Here is a 21,384-nt window from a genome sequence, read left to right as displayed (position 1 = left end):
TTTTCAGGAATTTCAGGATTTTTAGAGGAAATTTTCGTGGAAATTTTTGGGAAATTTTCGTGGAAATTTTTGGGAAATTTTCGTGGAAATTTTAGAGGGGATTTGGGGGGATTTTAAGGGAATTTTGGGGGGGATTTTAAGGGAATTTTTGGAGGATTTTTGTCCCTTTTTTCTCCATTTTTTGTCCCTTTTTTGTCCCTCTTTGTCCCCGCCCTGACCCTCGTGTCCCTTTTGTCCCCAGAGCGTCCCCAAGGTCCCCGAGGAGGAGGAGGAGGAGGACGATGAAGATGAGGAAGATTCCGAGGACGCCCTGGGCGAGTTCGACTTCCTGGGGACACCTGGGGACACCTTGGGGACACCTGGGGACATCAGAGGTGAGCTCAGGGACACCTTGGGGACACCTGGGGACACCTGGGGACATCAGAGGTGAGCTCAGGGACACCTTGGGGACACCTTGGGGACACCTCGGGGACACCTGGGGACACCTGGGGACACCTGGGGTGAGCTTGGGGACACCTGGGGACATCAGAGGTGAGCTTGGGGACACCTTGGGGACACTTGGGGACACCTGGGGACATCAGAGGTGAGCTCGGGGACACCTGGGGACACCTTGGGGACACCTGGGGTGAGCTTGGGGACACCTGGGGACATCAGAGGTGAGCCTGGGAACACTTGGAGACACTTTGGGGACACTTTGGGGACACCTGGGGACATCAGAGGTGAGGTCAGGGACACTCGGGGACACTTTGGGGACACCTGGGGACGCCTTGGGGACACCTGGGGACATCAGAGGTGAGCCCGGGGACACCTGGGGACACCTTGGGGACACCTGGGATGAGCTTGGGGACACCTGGGGACATCAGAGGTGAGGTCAGGGACAGCTGGGGACACTTTGGGGACACTTTGGGGACACTATGTCCTGACCCCCATTGTCACAGAGAGCCACCGGTGCCACCTGCGGGACGGGGACCTGGGGCCACCGCGGCCACCGGAAGGTGAGGACGCGTCTGTCACCTGTGTGTCACCTCTGTGTCACCTGTGTGTCACCTGAGTGTCACCTGTGTGTGTGACCTGTGTCACCTCTGTGTCACCTGTGTGTGTCACCTGTGGGTGTCACCTGTGGGTGTCACCTCTGTGTCACCTGTGGGTGTGACCTGTGTCACCTGTGTCACCTCAGTGTCACTTCTGTGTCACCTGGGGGGTCCCTGTGTGTCCCCAAGGCCACCCCATTGTCCCCATTGTCCCCAAAGCCACCCTGGTGTCACTGTCCCCATTGTCCCCAATGTCCCCAAGGCCACCCCGGTGTCCCCATTGTCTCCATTGTCCCCAGGGTCCCTGTGTGTCCCCATTGTCCTCAAAGCCACCCTGATGTCACTGTCCCCACTGTCCCCATTGTCCCTGTGTGTCCCCAAGGCCACCCCAATGTCCCCATTGTCCCCATTGTCCCCAAAGCCACCCTGGTGTCACTGTCCCCATTGTCCCCATTGTCCCCATTGTCCCCATTGTCCCTGTGTGTCCCCAAGGCCACCCCGGTGTCCCCATTGTCCCCATTGTCCCCAGGTGTCCTCAAGGCCACCCCGGTGTCCCCATTGTCCCCACTGTCCCCAGTGTCCCCATTGTCCCCAAGGCCACCCCATTGTCCCCAATGTCCCCATTGTCCCCAGGGTCCCTGTGTGTCCCCATTGTCCCCAGGTGTCCCCAAGGCCACCCTGGTGTCCCCATTGTCCCCAGGGTCCCTGTGTGTCCCCATTGTCCCCAGGTGTCCCCAAGGCCACCCCATTGTCCCCACTGTCCCCAGGTGTCCCCAAGGCCGAGGCGCTGGCCCTGGACGGCCTCGGGGACCTGGCGGAGCTGACGGTGACCAACGACAACGACGGCGGTGACGTGAGTGACACCTGTCCCCAGTGTCCCCAGTGTCCCCAGTGTCCCCAGTGTCCCCAGTGTCCCCAATGTCCCCAGTGTCCCCAGTGTCCCCAGTGCCACCTGTCCCCAGTGTCCCCAGTGTCCCCAATGCCACCCTGGCCCTGATTCCCCCTAGTCCCCAGTGTCCCCAAGTGCCACCAAGTCCCACCATGGCCCTGGTTCCTCCCATAACTCAGTGTCCCCAAAATGTCCCTGCATGTCCCCATCGTGTCCCCAAGTGCCACCCGCGTGTCCCCAGGTGCCAGCGCTGTCCCTGAGGCGCCTGTCCTCAGTGTCCCCAAGTGCCACCAAGTCCCCAAGTGCCACCATGGCCCTGGTTCCCCCATGTCCCCAAGTGTCCCCATAGTGTCCCCAAGTGTCCCCATAGTGTCCCCAAGTGCCACCACACCCCGATTCTGCTGTGTCCCCAGCATGTCCCAGAGTGTCCCCAAGTGCCACCATACCCCAATATCCCCATGGCCCAGTGTCCCCAAAGTGTCCCCAAGTGCCACCCACGTGTCCCCAGGTGCCAGCGCTGTCCCTGAGGCGCCTGTCCTCAGTGTCCCCAAGTGCCACCAAGCCCCAATATCCCCATGGCTCAGTGTCCCCAAAGTGTCCCCAAGTGCCATTTGCGTGTCCCCAGGTGCCACCCGCGTGTCCCCAAGTGCCACCCGTGTGTCCCAGGTGCCAGCACTGTCCTTGAGGTGCCTGTCCTCAGTGTCCCCAAGTGCCACCAAGGCCTTGATTCCCCCATGTCCCTAATGTCCCCAAGTGCCACCCCGTGTCCCCAAGTGCCACCGCGTGTCCCCAAGTGCCACCCGCGTGTCCCCAGGTGCCGGCGCTGTCCCCAAGGCACAGCTGGAGCCCGTGCCTGTCCTCAGTGTCCCCAAATGCCACCATGGCCCTGATTCCCCCAAGTCCCCAAGTGCCACCAAGTCCCCAAATGCCACCATGGCCCTGGTTCCCCCAAGTCCCCAAATGCCACCATGGCCCTGGTTCCCCCATGTCCCCAAGTGCCACCATGGCCCTGGTTCCCCCATGTCCCCAATGTCCCCAAGTGCCACCCGCGTGTCCCCAGGTGCCGGCGCTGTCCCCAAGGCACAGCTGGAGCTGTCCTCAGTGTCCCCAAATGCCACCATGGCCCTGATTCACCCAAGTCCCCAAGTGCCACCATGGCCCTGGTTCCCCCATGTCCCCAATGTCCCCAAGTGTCCCCGCGTGTCCCCAGGTGCCGGCGCTGTCCCTGAGGCGCCTGTCCTCAGTGTCCCCAGAATGTCAGAATGTCCCCAAATGCCACCATGGCCCTGATTCCCCCATGTCCCCAATGTCCCCAAGTGCCACCACGTGTCCCCAAGTGCCATTTGCGTGTCCCCAGGTGCCACCCGCGTGTCCCCAAGTGCCACCCGTGTGTCCCAGGTGCCAGCACTGTCCTTGAGGTGCCTGTCCTCAGTGTCCCCAAGTGCCACCAAGGCCTTGATTCCCCCATGCCCCAATGTCCCCAAAATGTCCCATCGTGTCCCCATCGTGTCCCCAAGTGTCCCCGCGTGTCCCCAGGTGCCGGCGCTGTCCCCGCGGCGCAGCTGGAGCTGTCCTCATTGTCCCCAAATGCCACCATGGCCCTGATTCACCCAAGTCCCCAAATGCCACCATGGCCCTGGTTCCCCCATGTCCCCAATGTCCCCAAGTGCCACCGCGTGTCCCCAAGTGCCACCCGCGTGTCCCCAGGTGCCAGCGCTGTCCCCAAGGCGCAGCTGGAGCTGTCCTCATTGTCCCCAAATGCCACCATGGCCCTGGTTCCCCCATGTCCCCAAGTGCCACCATGGCCCTGGTTCCCCCATGTCCCCAATGTCCCCAAGTGTCCCCGCGTGTCCCCAGGTGCCGGCGCTGTCCCTGAGGCGCCTGTCCTCAGTGTCCCCAGAATGTCAGAATGTCCCCAAATGCCACCATGGCCCTGATTCCCCCATGTCCCCAATGTCCCCAAGTGCCACCGCGTGTCCCCAAGTGCCACCCGCGTGTCCCCAGGCACTGGCGCTGTCCCCGCAGCGCAGCTGGAGCTGTCCTCAGTGTCCCCAAATGCCACCATGGCCCTGATTCCCCCATGTCCCCAATGTCCCCAAGTGTCCCCGCGTGTCCCCAAGTGCCACCGCGTGTCCCCAAGTGCCACCCGCGTGTCCCCAGGTGCCGGCGCTGTCCCCGCGGCGCAGCTGGAGCTGTCCTCAGTGTCCCCAAATGCCACCATGGCCCTGATTCCCCCATGTCCCTAATGTCCCCAAGTGCCACCGCGTGTCCCCAAATGCCACCCGCGTGTCCCCAGGTGCCGGCGCTGTCCCCGCGGCGCAGCTGGAGCCCGCGGCTGACGCTGCGCAGCCACTACGACGCCGTGCGGGCGCTGGCCTTTGTCCCCGGTCACCCGGCGCTGGTGACGGCCTCCGAGGACGCCACCCTCAAGCTCTGGAACCTGCAGAAGCCGCTGGGCCCCAAGAAGTGGGTGACAAACGGGTGACAGACGGGTGACAGATGGGGTGACAGATGGGTGACAATGGGGGTGATAATGGGGGTGATAAACGGGTGACAAATGGGTGAGAAATGGGTGACAATGGGGTGACAGACGGGTGACAAGGGGGTGACAATGGGGGTGACAAGGGGGTGACAAACAGGTGACACAGGGGTGACAAACAGGTGACAAATGGGTGACAATGGGGTGACAGATGGGTGACAAATGGGTGACACATGGGTGACAGATGGGTGATAATGGGGGTGACAGATGGGTGACAAACGAGTGACAAGGGGGTGAGAAATGGGTGACAGACGGGTGACAAAGGGGTGACAGATGGGTGATAATGGGGGTGACAGATGGGTGACAAAGGGGTGACAGACGGGTGACAAATGGGGTGACAAGGGGGTGACAAATGGGTGAGAAATGGGTGACACATAGGTGACAGTGGGGGTGACAGACGGGTGATAAATGGGAGACAAATGGGTGACAAAGGGGTGACACACGGGTGACAAATGGGTGACAAATGGGTGACAAACAAGTGACAGACAGGTGACAGATGGGTGACAAACGGGTGACAATGGGGGTGACAAACGGGTGACAATGGGGGTGACAAACGGGTGACAGATGGGTGACAGTGGGGGTGACAAATGGGTGAGAAATGGGTGACAGATGGGTGACAATGGGGGTGACAAATGAGGGTGACAAACGGGTGACAGATGGGTGACACACGGGTGACAGATGGGTGACAATGGGGGTGACAGACGGGTGACAAATGGATGACAAATGGGTGACAAATGGGTGACAGACGGGTGACAAATGGGTGACAGACAGGTGACAGACAGGTGACAGATGTGTGACAAACAGGTGACAAGGGGGTGACAGATGGGTGACAGTGCGGGTGACAAATGGGTGACAGACGGGTGACACACGGGTGACAAATGGGTGACACACGGGTGACAGATGGGTGACAATGGGGGTGACAAATGGGTGTCACATGGGTGACAAATGGAGGACAGACGGGTGACAAATGGGTGACACTCGGGTGACAAATGGGTGATAATGGGGGTGACAGATGGGTGACAGTGGGGGTGACAAACGGGTGACAAATGGGTGGCAAGGGGGGTGACAATGGGGGTGACAATGGGGGTGGTGGCGGTGGGGGCGTGGCCGTCCCCGTTTGTCACCGGCTCTGTCACCGTTGTCCCCTCAGGAGCGCGGCGCTGGACGTGGAGCCCGTGTACGCCTTCCGCGGGCACAGGTCGGGTCACTTTGTCACTTTGTCACCTTTGGTGTCACCTCGGTGTCCTCTCGGTGTCCTCTCGGTGTCACCTTCGTTGTCACGTCAGCGGTTGTGGCTTTATTGCTGTGGTTTGCCATTTTGTCCCCTCATTGTCACCTCAGTGTCACCTCATTGTCCCATCTTCGTTATCTCAGTGTCACCTTGATGTCCCCTCGTTGTCACCTCGGTGTCACCTCATTGTAACCCCAGTGTCCCCGCAGTGTCACCTCTTCATTATCTCATTGTCACCTCAGTGTCCCCTCAGTGTCATCTCATTGTCACCCTCGTTGTCACCTTTGTGGTTGTGGCTTTATTCCTGGATTTTTGTCACTTTGTCACCTCAGTGTCACCTCAGTGTCACCTCAGTGTCACCTTGGTGGTTTTGGTGGTTTTATTCTGGGGTTTTTTTGTCCCTTTGTCACTTCTTTGTCACCTCATTGTCACCTTCCTGTCACCTGGCTGTCCTTGGATGGGGATTTTTGTCCCTTTGTCCCCATTCCATGGGCCCCGTGCTGGCAGTGACACAGGTGACACAGGTGACACAGGTGACATTGGTGCCACCATTGCCATTTCTGTCCCTTTGTCCCCATTCCAGGGGCCCCGTGCTGGCCGTGGCGGTGGCAGCAGGTGACACAGGTGACATTGGTCACATTGGTGCCACCGTTGCCATTTCTGTCACTCTGTCCCCATCCAGAGGCCCAGTGCTGGCACTGGCGGTGCCATTGGTGCCATTGGTGCCACCGTTGCCATTTCTGTCCCTTTGTCCCTGTCCAGGGGCCCCATGCTGGCAGTGGCAATGACACAGGTGACATTGGTGACCTTGGTGCCACCGTTGCCATTTCTGTCACTCAGGGGCCCCATGCTGGCGGTGGCGGTGGCGGCAGGTTGACACAGGTGACACGGGTGACACGGGTGACACAGGTGACACTGGTGCCACCGTTGCCATTTCTGTCACTCAGGGGCCCCGTGCTGGCAGTGGTGGCAGGTGACACTGGTGACACTGGTGACATTGGTGACATTGGTGCCACCGTTGCCATTTCTGTCCCTTTGTCCCCATCCAGAGGCCCAGTGCTGGTGGTGGCACAGGTGACACAGGTGACACTGGTGACACTGGTGTGGTTTCTGTCACTCAGGGGCCCCGTGCTGGCGGTGGCGGTGGCGGCAGGTGACCCGGGTGACCCAGGTGACACGGGTGACATCGGTGCCACCGGGCTGTGCTGCAGCGCCGGGGTGGACGCTCGGATTCGCTGCTGGCGCCTCCCGGGGCTGGACAGCGACCCCTACGATGGCTACGGTGGGTGGCACCTGGGGACATTGGGGACATCGGGGACACTTGGGGACATTGGGGGCACTGGGGTGTGGGTGGCACTCAGGGACATCGGGGACAGTGGGGACATTGAGGACATTGGGGTGTGGGTGGCACCTGGGGACACTGTGGGCATTGGGATGTGGTGGCACTCAGGGACATTGGGGACATTGGGGACATTGGGGACATTGGGGTGTGGTGGCACTCAGGGACATTGGGGGCGTTGGGGTGTGGGTGGCACCTGGGGACATTGAGGGCATTGGGGGCATTGGGGTGCGGTGGCACCTGGGGACATTGGGGACAGTGGGGACACCTGGGGTGTGGGTGGCACTCGGGGACATTGGGGACAGTGGGGACACCTGGGGTGTGGGTGGCACTCGGGGACATTGGGGGCATTGGGGACATTGGGGTGTGGTGGCACTTGGGGACATTGGGGTGTGGTGGCACACGGGGACAGCGGGGCTGGGGTGGCACCTGGGGACATGAGGACAATGCTACCCCACCCCCATGTCCCCAAATGTCCCCAGTCCCCAATTCCCAAATGTCCCCAATGTCCCCAGTGATGCCCCCAATGTCCCCTGTGTGTCCCCACTGATGTCCCCTGTCCGTCCCCAGACCCGCGCGTGCTCCGGGGCGTCCTCGAGGTCCACTCTGACACCTGGGGACATGGGGACAATGCTACCCCCAATGTCCCCAATGTCCCCAATGTCCCCAACCCCCCCAGTCTCCCCCAATGTCCCCAATCCCCTCAATGTCCCCATTGTCCCCAATGTCCCCTAAATGTCCCCTAAATGTCCCCAATCCCCCACATTGCCCCCAATGTCCCCAATCCCCTCAATCTCCCCATTGTCCTCCAATGCCCCCAATCCCCCCTTGTCCCCAATGTCCCCACTGATGTCCCCAGTGTCCCCAATGTCCCCAGTGTCCCCAATCCCCCCCATTGTTCCCAATGTCCCCATTGTCCCCATTGTCCCCACTGATGTCCCCAGTGTCCCCTGTCCGTCCCCAGACCCGCGCGTGCTCCGGGGGGTCCTCGAGGGCCACTCTGACACCTGGGGACATGGGGACAATGCTACCCCCAATGTCCCAAATGTCCCCAATGTCCCCATTGTCCCAAATGCCCCCCAGTGTCCCCAATGTCCCCAATCCCCCTAATGTCCCATTGTCCCCATTGTCCCGAATGCCCCCAATCCCCCGATGTCCCCACTGATGTCCCCATTGTCCCCATTGTCCCCAATCCCCCCCATTGTCCCCAATCCCCTCAATCGCCCCCATTGTCCTCCAATGCCCCCAATCCCCCCTTGTCCCCAATGTCCCCCAATGTCCCCAATCCCCAAATGTCCCCAATCCCCCCCATTGTTCCCAATGTCCCCATTGTCCCCAATGTCCCCACTGATGTCCCCTGTGTGTCCCCAGACCCGCGCGTGCTCCGGGGGGTCCTCGAGGGCCACTCTGACGCCGTCTGGGCCCTGGCCTTCGACGTCACCGGGCGCCGCCTGGCCTCGTGCTCGGCCGATGGCACCGTGCGCCTGTGGGACCCGCGCGGGGACAGCAACGGGGACACACCTGGGGACACACCTGGGGACAGCGCGGGAGCCTGCCTGAGCGTGCTGGGAGGGCAGCCAGGTGAGCATGGGACACACCTGGGGACATTGGGGACACACCTGGGGACAGCGCGGGCGCCTGCCTGAGCGTGCTGGGAGGGCACCCAGGTGAGCATGGGACACACCTGGGGACACACCTGGGGACACACCTGGGGACAGCAACGGGGACAGCACCGGGGACACACCTGGGGACACACCTGGGGACAGCGCGGGCGCCTGCCTGAGCGTGCTGGGAGGGCACCCAGGTGAGCATGGGACACACCTGGGGACACACCTGGGGACATTGGGGACACACCTGGGGACATTGGGGACATTGGGGACAGCGCCGGGGACAGCGCCGGGGACAGCGGTGGGGACAGCGCGGGAGCCTGCCTGAGCGTGCTGGGAGGGCACCCAGGTGAGCACCTGGGGACATTGGGGACACACCTGGGGACATTTGGGACATTGGGGACAGCGCGGGCGCCTGCCTGAGCGTGCTGGGAGGGCAGCCAGGTGAGCACAGGACACACCTGGGGACATTGGGGACACACCTGGGGACATTGGGGACAGCAATGGGGACAGCACCGGGGACAGCGCGGGCACCTGCCTGAGCGTGCTGGGAGGGCAGCCAGGTGAGCATGGGGACATTGGGGACACACCTGGGGACATTGGGGACACCAACGGGGACAGCGCCGGGGACAGCGCGGGCACCTGCCTGAGCGTGCTGGGAGGGCAGCCAGGTGAGCACGGGACACACCTGGGGGCACACCTGGGGACACACCTGGTGACACACCTGGGGACACACCTGGTGACACACCTGAGTGACCTAGGGACATTGGGGACACACCTGGGGACATTGGGGACAGCGCGGGCACCTGCCTGAGCGTGCTGGGAGGGCACCCAGGTGAGCACCTGGGGACATTGGGGACACACCTGGGGACATTTGGGACATTGGGGACAGCACGGGCACCTGCCTGAGCGTGCTGGGAGGGCACCCAGGTGAGCATGGGGACATTGGGGACACACCTGGGGACATTGGGGACAGCAACGGGGACAGCAACGGGGACAGCGCGGGCACCTGCCTGAGCGTGCTGGGAGGGCACCCAGGTGAGCATGGGGACATTGGGGACACACCTGGGGACACACCTGAGTGACCTTGGGGCATTGGGGATATTGGGGACATTGGGGACACACCTGGGGACATTGGGGACTGGGCGGGCACCCAGGTGAGCACAGGGACACACCTGGGGACACACCTGGGGACATTGGGGACACACCTGGGGACATTGGGGACATTGGGACAATTACAGGGACACACACACACACACACCTGGGGCTGTTGGGGACACACCTGTGCAGGTGTCACACACCTGTCCCCATTTCAGATCACGGCGTCCCCACCTCGGTGACATTTGTGTCACACACCTGTCACACCTGTCCCCTCACCTGTCCCTGTTTCAGGTCACAGTGTCCCCACCTCGGTGACATTTGTGTCACACCTGTCACACACCTGTCACACACCTGTCCCCTCACCTGTCCCCGTTGGTTTCAGATCACGGCGTCCCCACCTCGGTGACATTTGTGTCACACCTGTCACACACCTGTCCCCAGTGTCATACACCTGTCCCCAGGTGTCCCTCACCTGTCCCTGTCCCCATTTCAGATCACGGCGTCCCCACCTCGGTGGCCTTTGTCCCCAGTGTCCCTCACCTGTCCCCAGGTGTCCCTCACCTGTCCCTGTCTGTGTTTCAGATCACGGCGTCCCCACCTTGGTGGCCTTTGTGTCACACCTGTCACACACCTGTCCCCCAGGTGTCCCTCACCTGTCCCCTCACCTGTCCCCTCACCTGTCCCTGTCTGTGTTTCAGATCACGGCGTCCCCACCTCGGTGACATTTGTGTCACACACCTGTCACACACCTGTCACACCTGTCCCTGTCTGTGTTCCAGATCACGGCGTCCCCACCTCGGTGGCCTTTGTGTCACACCTGTCACACACCTGTCACACACCTGTCCCCTCACCTGTCTGTGTTCCAGATCACGGCGTCCCCACCTCGGTGGCCTTTGTCCCCTCCCAGCCCGCCCACCTGCTGGCCGGCTTCCGCTCCGGTGCCACCGTGCTCTACGACCTCGAGGCCACCAAGGCCACCCTGGTGTCCCCAAACGGAGGTGAGTCACCCCCCCACAATGTCCCCAATGTCCCCAATGTCCCCAAGGGCCACCTGAACCCCCCCAGTGTCACCAAGGGCCACCTGAGATCACCTGGAGCCACCTGAACCCCTCCCAATGTCCCCAATGTCCCCAAGGGCCACCTGAGATCACCTGAGATCACCTGGAGCCACCTGAACCCCTCCCAATGTCCCCAATGTCCCCAAGGGCCACCTGAACCCCCCCAGTGTCCCCAGGGGTCACCTGAACCCCCTCAGTGTCCCCAAGGGTCACCTGAACCCCCCAGTGTCCCCAGGGGTCACCTGAACCCCCTCAGTGTCCCCAAGGGTCACCTGGGGCCACCTGAGATTACCTGGGGCCACCTGAACCCCACAATGTCCCCAAGTGTCACCTGGGGCCACCTGAGATTACCTGGGACCACCTGAACCCCACAATGTCCCCAAGTGTCACCTGGGGCCACCTGAACCCCCCCCCAGTGTCCCCAATGTCCCCAAGGGCCACCTGAACCCCCCAATGTCCCCAAGGGTCACTTGAACCACCCCAGCGTCCCCAAGGGCGACCTGGGGCCACCTGAGATCACCTGGAGTCACCTGGGGCCACCTGAGCCACCCCCCAATGCCCCCAGGTGTCCCCAATGTCCCCCCTGTGTCCCCCCAGGTGGCCGTGCCCAGGTGAACCAGGTGTCCCCAATGCCCCCAGGTGCTCACTGTGACTGTCCCCAGGTGTCCCCATTGTCCCCAATGTCCCCCCTGTGTCCCCCCAGGTGTCCCCAATGTCCCCAGGTGTCCCCAGTGTCCCCCCAGGTGTCCCCAATGTCCCCAATGTCCCCAATGTCCCCAGGTGGCCGTGCCCAGGTGAACCAGGTGTCCCAGGTGTCCCCAATGTCCCCAATGCCCCCAATGTCCCCAATGTCCCCAGGTGTCCCAGGTGCCCCAGGTGTCCCCAATGTCCCCAATGTCCCCAGGTGTCCCCAGTGTCCCCTCAGGTGTCCCCAATGTCCCCAATGTCCCCGTTGTCCCCAGGTGGCCGTGCCCAGGTGAACCAGGTGCTCACTGTCACTGTCCCCAGGTGTCCCCAATGTCCCCAATGTCCCCAGTGTCCCCAATGTCCCCAATGTGTCCCCCAGGTGGCCGTGCCCAGGTGAACCAGGTGTCCCCAATGTCCCCAATGTCCCCAATGCGTCCCCCCAGGTGGCCGTGCCCAGGTGAACCAGGTGCTCGCCCACCCCTCAGGTGTCCCAGGTGTCCCCAATGTCCCCGTTGTGTCCCCAGGTGTCCCCAATGTCCCCCCTGTGTCCCCCAGGTGGCCGTGCCCAGGTGAACCAGGTGCTCACTGTCACTGTCCCCAGGTGTCCCCATTGTCCCCTCAGGTGTCCCAGGTGTCCCCAATGTCCCCAATGTCCCCCCAATGTCCCCAGGTGGCCGTGCCCAGGTGAACCAGGTGCTCACTGTCACTGTCCCCAGGTGTCCCCAATGTCCCCAGGTGTCCCCAATGTCCCCAATGTGTCCCCCAGGTGGCCGTGCCCAGGTGTCCCAGCTGTCCCCAATGTCCCCAATGTCCCCAATGTCCCCGTTGTCCCCTCAGGTGGCCATGCCCAGGTGAACCAGGTGCTCGCCCACCCCTCAGGTGTCCCCAATGTCCCCAATGTCCCCAATGCGTCCCCCCAGGTGGCCGTGCCCAGGTGTCCCCAATGCCCCCAGGTGTCCCCAATGTCCCCAATGTCCCCAATGTGTCCCCCAGGTGGCCGTGCCCAGGTGAACCAGGTGCTCGCCCACCCCTCGCAGCCGCTGGGGATCACGGCCAGCGACGACCGCAGCATCCGGTACCTGGACACCCGCACAGGTCAGGGCCGTTAATTACCGTAATTAGGGTAATTAGGGGTAATTAGGGGGTAATTAGGGGGTAATTGGGGTGATTGGGGGTAATTAGGGGGTAATTAGGGTGATTAGGAGGTAATTGGGGTAATTAGGGGGCATTGGGGGTAATTATGGGGCCATTAGCGTGATTAGGGAGTAATTCAGGTCATTAGGGGTAATTACAGGGTCATTAAGGTGATTGGGGTAATTAAGGGTCATTAGGGTCATTAGGGGGCATTAGGGGTCATTATGGGGTAATTAGGGATCATTATGGGGTAATTAGGGGTCATTAGAGGGTTATTTAAGGGGTAATTAGGGGTCATTGGGCTAATTAGAGGGGAATTAGAGGGGATTAGGGTGATTAAGGGTCATTAGGGGTAATTAGGGTCATTGGGGCGTTAGGGGTCATTATGGGGTAATTAGGGGTCATTAGGGGTCATTGGGGGTAATTAGGGGGTAATTGGGGGTAATTAGGGGTGATTAGGGGTGATTAGGGGGTAATTAGGGGTCATTAGTGGGTAATTAGGGGTCATTGGGGACAATTAGGGGGTAATTAGGGTCATTAGGGTCATTAGGGGGCATTAGGGGTCATTATGGGGTAATTAGGGGTAATTAGAGGTAATTAGGGTGATTTGAGGTAATACGGGTAATAACTGCCCGTTAGGGGGTAATTATGGGGTCATTAGGGGGTAATTTTGGGGGTCATTAGGGGTAATTATGCCTAATTAGGGAGTAATTAGGGTGATTGGGGGTAATTATGGAGTCATTAGGAGTAATTAGGGGATAATTAGGGTGTAATTAGCAGTCATTATTGGGGTAATTATGAGGTCATTAGAAGTAATTAAGGGTCATTAAAGGTGTAATTAGAGATCATTAGGGGTAATTATGGGGTCATTATAGGGTAATTAGGGGATAATTATGGGGTCATTGGGGTCACCGGGGTCACGCGGCGTCTCCATGGTGACGTCACCGGGGTCACGCGTTGTCTCCATGGTGACGTCACTGGGGGTCACGCGGCGTCTCCGTGGTGACGTCACCGGGGTCACGTGGCGTCTCCGTGGTGACGTCACCGGGGTCACGTGGGGTCTCCATGGTGACGTCACCGGGGTCGCGCGGCGTCTCCATGGTGACGTCACCGGGGGGGGTCACGCGGCGTCTCCATGGTGACGTCACCGGGGTCGCGCGGGGTCTCCATGGTGACGTCACCGGGGTCACGCGGGGTCTCCGTGGTGACGTCACCGGGGTCACGCGGCGTCTCCGTGGCGACGTCACCGGGGTCACGCGGGGTCTCCGTGGTGACGTCACTGGGGGGGGTCACGCGGGGTCTCCATGGTGACGTCACCGGGGTCACGCGGCGTCTCTGTGGTGACGTCACCGGGGTCACGCGGGGTCTCCGTGGTGACGTCACCGGGGTCGCGCGGCGTCTCCATGGTGACGGCGCTGGCCCCGCCCCTCCCCAGGTGAGGTCGTGCACTCCATGGTCGCTCACCTGGACGCCGTCACCTGCCTGGCCCTGGACCCCAGCGGAGCCTTCCTGCTGTCCGGCAGTGAGTGACCAATGGGTGACCAACGGGTGACCAATGGGTGACCAGTGGGTGACCACTGAGTGACCAATGGGTGACCAATGGGTGACCAATGACCAATGGGTGATCACTGAGTGACCAATGGGTGACCAATGGGTGACCAATGGGTGACCACTGACCAATGACCAATGACCAATGAGTGACCACTGACCAATGAGTGACCAATGGGTGACCAATGAGTGACCAATGGGTGACCACTGAGTGACCACTGACCAATGGGTGACCAATGGGTGACCACTGACCACAGAGTGACCAATGGGTGACCATGAGTGACCATGAGTGACCCTTGTCATTGCCACCTCTCCCAGTGTCCCCAGGTGTGTCTGTGCATGCCCAGGTGTGTCCCCAGGTGTGTCCCCTCTCTGTCCCCAGGTCACGACTGCTCCCTGCGCCTGTGCCACCTGTCTGACCACACCTGTGTGCAGGAGCTGTCCCTCACCTGTGTCACCTGTGTCCCCTCACCTGTCCCTCTCTGTGTCCCCAGGTCACGACTGCTCTCTCCGGCTCTGGCACCTGTCTGACCACACCTGTGTGCAGGAGCTGTCCCTCACCTGTGTCCCCTGTGTCCCCTGTGTCACCTGTGTCCCCTCACCTGTCCCTCTCTGTCCCCAGGTCACGACTGCTCCCTGCGGCTATGGCACCTCTCTGACCACACCTGTGTCACCTGTGTGATCTCACCTGTGTCACCTGTGTGTCCCCTGTGTCACCTGTATCCCCTGTGTCACCTCACCTGTCCCCTCTCTGTCCCCAGGTCACGACTGCTCCCTGCGCCTGTGGCACCTGTCCTATCACACCTGTGTCACCTGTGTGATCTCACCTGTGTCACCTGTGTCACCTGTGTGTGATCTCACCTGTGTCACCTGTGTCACCTGTGTCACCTGTGTCCCCTCTCTGTCCCCAGGTCACGACTGCTCTCTCCACTTGTGTCACCTGTGTCACCTGTCCTCTCTCTGTGTCCCCAGGTCACGACTGCTCTCTCCGCCTGTGGCACCTGTCTGACCACACCTGTGTCACCTGTGTCCCCTGTGTCACCTGTGTGATCTCACCTATGACACCTGTGTGTCCCCTCTGTCCACTCACCTGTGTCACCTGTGTCACCTGTGTCCCCTCTCTGTGTCCCCAGGTCACGACTGCTCTCTCCGCCTGTGGCACCTGTCTGACCACACCTGTGTGCAGGAGCTGTCCCTCACCTGTGTCACCTGTGTGCACCTGTCTGTCCCTCCCCTGTGCCACCTGTGTCACCTGTGTGATCTCACCTGTGATCTCACCTGTGTCCCCTGTGTCACCTGTCCCCTCTCTGTCCCCAGGTCACGACTGCTCCCTGCGCCTGTGGCACCTGTCTGACCACACCTGTGTGCAGGAGCTGTCCCTCCCCTGTGTGATCTCACCTGTGTCACCTGTGTCACCTGTGTCCCCTCTCTGTGTCCCCAGGTCACGACTGCTCCCTGCGGCTCTGGCACCTGTCTGACCACACCTGTGTGATCTCACCTGTGTCACCTGTGTCACCTGTGTCCCCTCTCTGTGTCCCCAGGTCACGACTGCTCTCTCCGGCTCTGGCACCTGTCTGACCACACCTGTGTGCAGGAGCTCCCCGCCCATCGCCGCAAGCACCACGAGGCCGTGCTGGCCGTGGCCTTTCACCCCCGCCGCGCCCTCAGCGCCAGCGCCGGCGCCGACGCCCTGGCCAAGGTGTTCGTGTGACACCTGGGGACTCACCTGGGGACTCACCTGGGGACTCACCTGGGGACACCTGGGGACACACCTGGGGACACCTGGGGACACACCTGGGGACTCACCTGGGGACACCTGGGGGCACACCTGGGGACACCTGGGGACACCTGGGGACACCTGGGGACACCTGGGAATACCTGGGGACACACCTGGGGACTCACCTGGGGACACCTGGGGGCACACCTGGGGACACCTGGGGACACCTGGGGACACACCTGGGGATACCTGGGGACACACCTGGGAACTCACCTGGGGACTCACCTGGGGACACACCTGGGGACACCTGGGAATACCTGGGGACACACCTGGGGACACACCTGGGCACACCTGGGGACACCTGGGGACACACCTGGGGACACCTGGGGACACACCTGGGGACACCTGGGGACACACCTGGGAACACACCTGGGCACACCTGGGAACTCACCTGGGGACACACCTGGGAACACACCTGGGGACTCACCTGGGGACACCTGGGAATACCTGGGGACTCACCTGGGGACTCACCTGGGCACACCTGGGGACTCACCTGGGGACACCTGGGGGCACACCTGGGGACTCACCTGGGGACTCACCTGGGAACTCACCTGGGGACACCTGGGAATACCTGGGGACTCACCTGGGGACACCTGGGGACACACCTGGGGATACCTGGGAACTCACCTGGGAACTCACCTGGGGACACCTGGGAATACCTGGGGACTCACCTGGGGATACCTGGGGACACACCTGGGGACACACCTGGGGATACCTGGGGACACACCTGGGGACACCTGGGGACACCTGGGAATACCTGGGGACACACCTGGGGACACACCTGGGGACACCTGGGGACACCTGGGGACACCTGGGAATACCTGGGGACTCACCTGGGGACACACCTGGGGACACCTGGGGACTCACCTGGGGACACCTGGGGACACACCTGGGGATACCTGGGAACTCACCTGGGAACTCACCTGGGGACACCTGGGGACTCACCTGGGGACACACCCGGGCACACCTGGGGACACCTGGGGACTCACCTGGGGACACACCCGGGCACACCTGGGGACACCTGGTGATACCTGGGCACAGCTGGGGACTCACCTGGGCACACCTGGTGGCATCTGGGAACACCTGAGAACTCACCCGGGGACACCTGGGGACACACTGGGGGACACCTGGGGACTCACCTGGTGGCACCTGGGAACACCTGGGGACTCACCTGGGCACACCTGGTGGCATCTGGGAACACCTGAGAACTCACCCGGGGACACCTGGGCACACCTGGGGACACCTGGGGACACACCTGGGAACTCACCTGGTGGCACCTGGGGACACCTGAGAACTCACCTGGGGACACCTGGGGACAGCACCGGAACCCATCAGGAGGTGGCGCCGTTCATTTCTCCATGTGTTGGTGGCACCTGGTGGCACCTGGGATGACACCTGGGCACACCTGGTGGCACCTGGACACACCTGGGGACAGCACCAGGACAGGACAGGAAGCGATGCCAGGGTGTCAGTGGCACCTGGGGACACCTGGACACAACCTGGGGACACCTGGACACAACCTGGACACACCTGGTGGCACCTGGGGACACACCTGGGGACACCTGAGGAACCCATCAGGACCTGGCACCGTCGGTTTCTCCGTGTGTTGGTGGCACCTGTGGTGGCCTCTGTCACCTCCCCCCGCCCACAGAGCGGGTGTGACACCCCTGAGGTGGCACCTGCACAGGTGAGGTGGCACCTGCCATTGTCACCTGTCCCTGCCCCCCCTCGAATTTGGGACAATTTGAAATCCCAAATTTTAGGGATTTTTTTTTTCCCAATTTTTTAGGATTTTTTTCCTCCATTTTTTCACATTTTCCTCCAGAAAAATCCCAAATTTTGGGGATTTTCCCTCAAATTTTTAGGATTTTTTTCCCTTCCTGTAAATCCCAAATTTTAGGATTTTCCCCCAAATAAATCCCAAATTTTAGGGATTTTCCCTCAAATTTTTAGGATTTTTTTCCCTTCCTGTAAATCCCAAATTTTAGGGATTTTCCCTCAAATTTTTAGGATTTTTTCCCTTCCTGTAAATCCCAAATTTTGGGGATTTTCCCTCAAATTTTTAGGATTTTTTCCCTTCCTGTAAATCACAAATTTTAGGATTTTCCCCCCAAATAAATCCCGAATTTTAGGGATTTTTCTCACAATTTTTTTGTATTTTTCTCCACCAGAAAAATCCCAAATTTTGGGCACAGGTAAACCCCAAATTTTAGGAATTTTCCCTCAAATTTTTAGGATCTTTTCCCTCCTTGTAAATCCCAAATTTTAGGGATTTTACCCCAAAATTTCAGGAATTTTTCTCACAAATTTTTGTATTTTCCTCCACCTGAAAAATCCCAATTTTTGGGGATTTTCCCTCAATTTTTTAGGATTTTTTCCCTTCCTGTAAATCCCAAATTTTAGGATTTTCCCCCCAAATAAATCCCAAATTTTAGGGATTTTCCCTCAAATTTTTAGGATTTTTTCCCTCCCTCTAAATCCTAAATTTTGGGGATTTTTCTCACAATTTTTTTGTATTTTTCTCCTCCAGAAAAATCCCAAATTTTGGGCACAGGTAAAACCCAAATTTTGGGGATTTTCCCTCAAATTTTTAGGATTTTTTTCCCTCCCTCTAAATCCCAAATTTTAGGATTTTCCCCCCAAGTAAATCCCAAATTTTTAGGATTTTTCCCCCCCTAATTTTGGGGATTTTCCCACAATTTTGAGACTTTTCCTCCCCCAATTTTTGGGAATTTTCTCCCAACATTTCTGGGATTTTTCCCTCCAAATTTTAGGATTTCCCCCCTAAATTTGGGCTTTCCCCCCTCCAATTTTTTTTATTTTTTCCACCCAATTTTGAGACTTTTCCTCCCCCAATTTTTGGGAATTTTCTCCCAAAATTTCTGGGATTTTTCCACCAAATTTTGAGACTTTTTGCCCCAAATTTTTGGGAATTTTCTCCCAAAATTTCTGGGATTTTTCTCTAAAATTTTAGGATTTCCCCCCCTAATTTTGGCTTCCCCCCCTCCAATTTTTTTTTATTTTTTCCACCCAATTTTGAGACTTTTCCCCCCCAATTTTTGGGAATTTTCTCCCAAAATTTCTGGGATTTTTCCACCAAATTTTGAGACTTTTTGCCCCAAATTTTTGGGAATTTTCTCCCAAAATTTCTGGGATTTTTCCCTCCAAATTTTAGGATTTCCCCCCTAAATTTGGGCTTCCCCCCCCTCCAATTTTTTTTATTTTTTCCGCCCAATTTTGAGACTTTTCCCTGCCCAATTTTTGGGAATTTTATCCCAAAATTTCTGGGATTTTTCCCTCCAAATTTTAGGATTTCCTCCCTAAATTTGGGCTTTCCCCCCTCCAATTTTTTTTATTTTTTCCGCCCAATTTTGAGACTTTTCCCTGCCCAATTTTTGGGATTTTTCTCCCAAAATTTCTGGGATTTTTCCACCAAATTTTGAGACTTTTTGCCCCAAATTTTTGGGAATTTTCTCCCAAAATTTCTGGGATTTTTCCCTCCAAATTTTAGGATTTCCTCCCTAAATTTGGGCTTTCCCCCCTCCAATTTTTTTTATTTTTTCCACCCAATTTTGAGACTTTGCCCAATTTTTGGGAATTTTCTCCCAAAATTTCTGGGATTTTTCCCCAATTTTGAGACTTTTCCCCCCAATTTTTGGGAATTTTCTCCCAAAATTTCTGGGATTTTCCCCCAATTTTGAGACTTTTCCCTGCCCAATTTTTGGGAATTTTCTCCCAAAATTTCTGGGATTTTTCCCCAATTTTGAGACTTTTCCCTGCCCAATTTTTGGGATTTCCCCCCCCAATTTTTGGAATTTCCCCCCCTCCCCCCTCAATTTTTTAGGATTTTCCCCCAATTTTAGGAATTTCTCCCCAATTTTTTGGAATTTCCCCCCTTTGTAAATTTTGTACAGCCGAAAACTCTTCCAAACGCCCTAAAAATTCCCAAAATTCCTTTGGAAATTGCCCAAAATCCCCTCAAATTCCCCCAAATCGGCCCCGCCCGGGGCTGTCAGCGCTGCCTTATCACCGTGTGATAATCGGGGAGCCCCAAAATTCCCCAAATTTCCCCCAAAAATCCCCGGGATTGCCCGAAATTCCCCTTTTTTTTTCATGGAATTTTTTTCTTGGATATTTATTTGGGGTTTTTTGGGGTTTTTTGGAGATTTTGGGGTGGGGGAGGGGCGGCAATAAAAGATTTTGGCAAAAAAATTGTGGTGGCCATAAGGGGGGGAGGGGACAAAAAAATGGGACAAAAATGGGAAAAAATGGGACAAAAATGGGGGGAAAAGGCACCAAAATGGGACTAAAAGGGACTTAAATGGGGCAAAAGGGACAAAAATTAAAAAATAAAATAAATGCTTTAAAAATAGAAAAATGAAAAATAAATGAAAAATAAAATTAAAAAATTAAAATAAAAAGCTTTAAAAATAGAAAAATTAAAAATAAAAATAAAAAATTTAAAAATTAAAAGAAATACTTTAAAAATAGAAAAATGAAAAATAAAAATTAAATTTAAAAGAAAATTGAAAAAAGAAAAGAAATGCTTTGAAAAGAGAAAAATTAAAAATAAATGAAAAATAAAAAAACCCAAAATGAATGCTTTAAAAATAGAAAAATTAAAAATAAAATTAAAAAAAAAAAAAATAAAATAAATGCTTTAAAAATAGAAAACTTAAAAATAAAAATTAAACTAAAAAATAAAATTAAAAAAATAAAATAAATGCTTTAAAAATAGAAAAATTAAATATAAATAAAAAATAAAATTATAAACTAAAATAAATGCTTTAAAAATAGAAAACTTAAAAATAAAAAATAAAAAATAAAATGAAAAAATAAAAAGCTTTAAAAATAGAAAACTTAAAAATAAAAATCAAAAAGTAAAAAAATAAAATGCTTTAAAAATAGAAAAATTAAAAATAAAATTAAAATTAAATGCTTTAAAAATAAAAAAATTAAAAATAAAAATTAAAATAAAATTTAAAAATAAAAAAATGCTTTAAAAAAAGAAAAATTAAAAATAAAAAATTAAAAAATAAAATGAAAAAATAAATGCTTTAAAAATAGAAAAATTAAAAATAAATAAAAAATAAAATTAAAAAAATTTTAAAAAAAGCTTTAAAAATAGAAAACTTAAAAATAAAAATAAAATAAAAATAAAATAAAAAGCTCTAAAAGTAGAAAAATTAAAAATAAAGATTAAATAAAAAATTAAAAAATAAAATAAAAGCTTTAAAAATAGAAAAATGAAAAATAAAAATTAAACTAAAATTAAAAAAAAAAATAAAAAGCTTTAAAAATCGAAAAATTAAAAATAAAAATTAACTTAAACTAAAATTTAAAAAAATTAAATAAAAATCTTTAAAAATAGAAAAATTTAAAAAATTAATAAAATAAATGCTTTAAAAATAAAAAAATTAAAAATACAAATAAAAAATAAAAT

At 56.0% G+C, this 21,384-nt stretch overlaps 1 protein-coding gene and 3 long non-coding RNA genes across 4 annotated transcripts in view; 2 read left to right on the top strand and 2 right to left on the bottom strand.

Annotated features, from left to right (window-relative positions):
* The window catches only part of LOC139586954 (striatin-4-like), a 40,775-nt gene extending 24,207 nt beyond the window's left edge, over positions 1-16,568 (top strand). The window contains 12 exon segments of the mRNA XM_071420698.1: positions 242-374; positions 939-995; positions 1,760-1,884; positions 4,217-4,386; positions 5,610-5,657; positions 6,812-6,972; positions 8,401-8,610; positions 10,231-10,594; positions 10,596-10,735; positions 12,476-12,577; positions 14,052-14,138; positions 15,706-16,568. Coding sequence (XP_071276799.1) covers positions 242-374; positions 939-995; positions 1,760-1,884; positions 4,217-4,386; positions 5,610-5,657; positions 6,812-6,972; positions 8,401-8,610; positions 10,231-10,594; positions 10,596-10,735; positions 12,476-12,577; positions 14,052-14,138; positions 15,706-15,875 — 1,767 coding nt within the window. The 3' untranslated portion in view covers positions 15,876-16,568.
* Positions 16,569-16,632: 64 nt separating this feature from the next.
* Positions 16,633-17,259, bottom strand: LOC139586955 (uncharacterized). Its single transcript, XR_011678109.1, has 4 exons — positions 17,165-17,259; positions 16,917-17,068; positions 16,743-16,818; positions 16,633-16,698 (listed from the first exon to the last, which is right to left on the bottom strand). It is a non-coding gene; the product is annotated as an uncharacterized lncRNA (long non-coding RNA).
* A 256-nt stretch (positions 17,260-17,515) lies between these two features.
* LOC139586956 (uncharacterized) lies at positions 17,516-18,616 on the top strand. The gene is made up of 2 exons (XR_011678110.1): positions 17,516-18,023; positions 18,137-18,616. It is a non-coding gene; the product is annotated as an uncharacterized lncRNA (long non-coding RNA).
* Positions 18,291-19,256, bottom strand: LOC139586957 (uncharacterized). Its single transcript, XR_011678111.1, has 3 exons — positions 18,972-19,256; positions 18,503-18,903; positions 18,291-18,421 (listed from the first exon to the last, which is right to left on the bottom strand). It is a non-coding gene; the product is annotated as an uncharacterized lncRNA (long non-coding RNA).
* Positions 19,257-21,384: the final 2,128 nt, after the last annotated feature.

The sequence above is a fragment of the Agelaius tricolor genome, unplaced genomic scaffold (assembly GCF_023055355.1).
Source record: "Agelaius tricolor isolate 1412-34295 unplaced genomic scaffold, bAgeTri1.0.p SCAF_155, whole genome shotgun sequence".
Classification (NCBI taxonomy): Eukaryota; Metazoa; Chordata; class Aves; order Passeriformes; family Icteridae; genus Agelaius; species Agelaius tricolor.
Note: the sequence above shows the minus strand (reverse complement) of the source record. Positions and strands in the feature narration are given on the sequence as shown.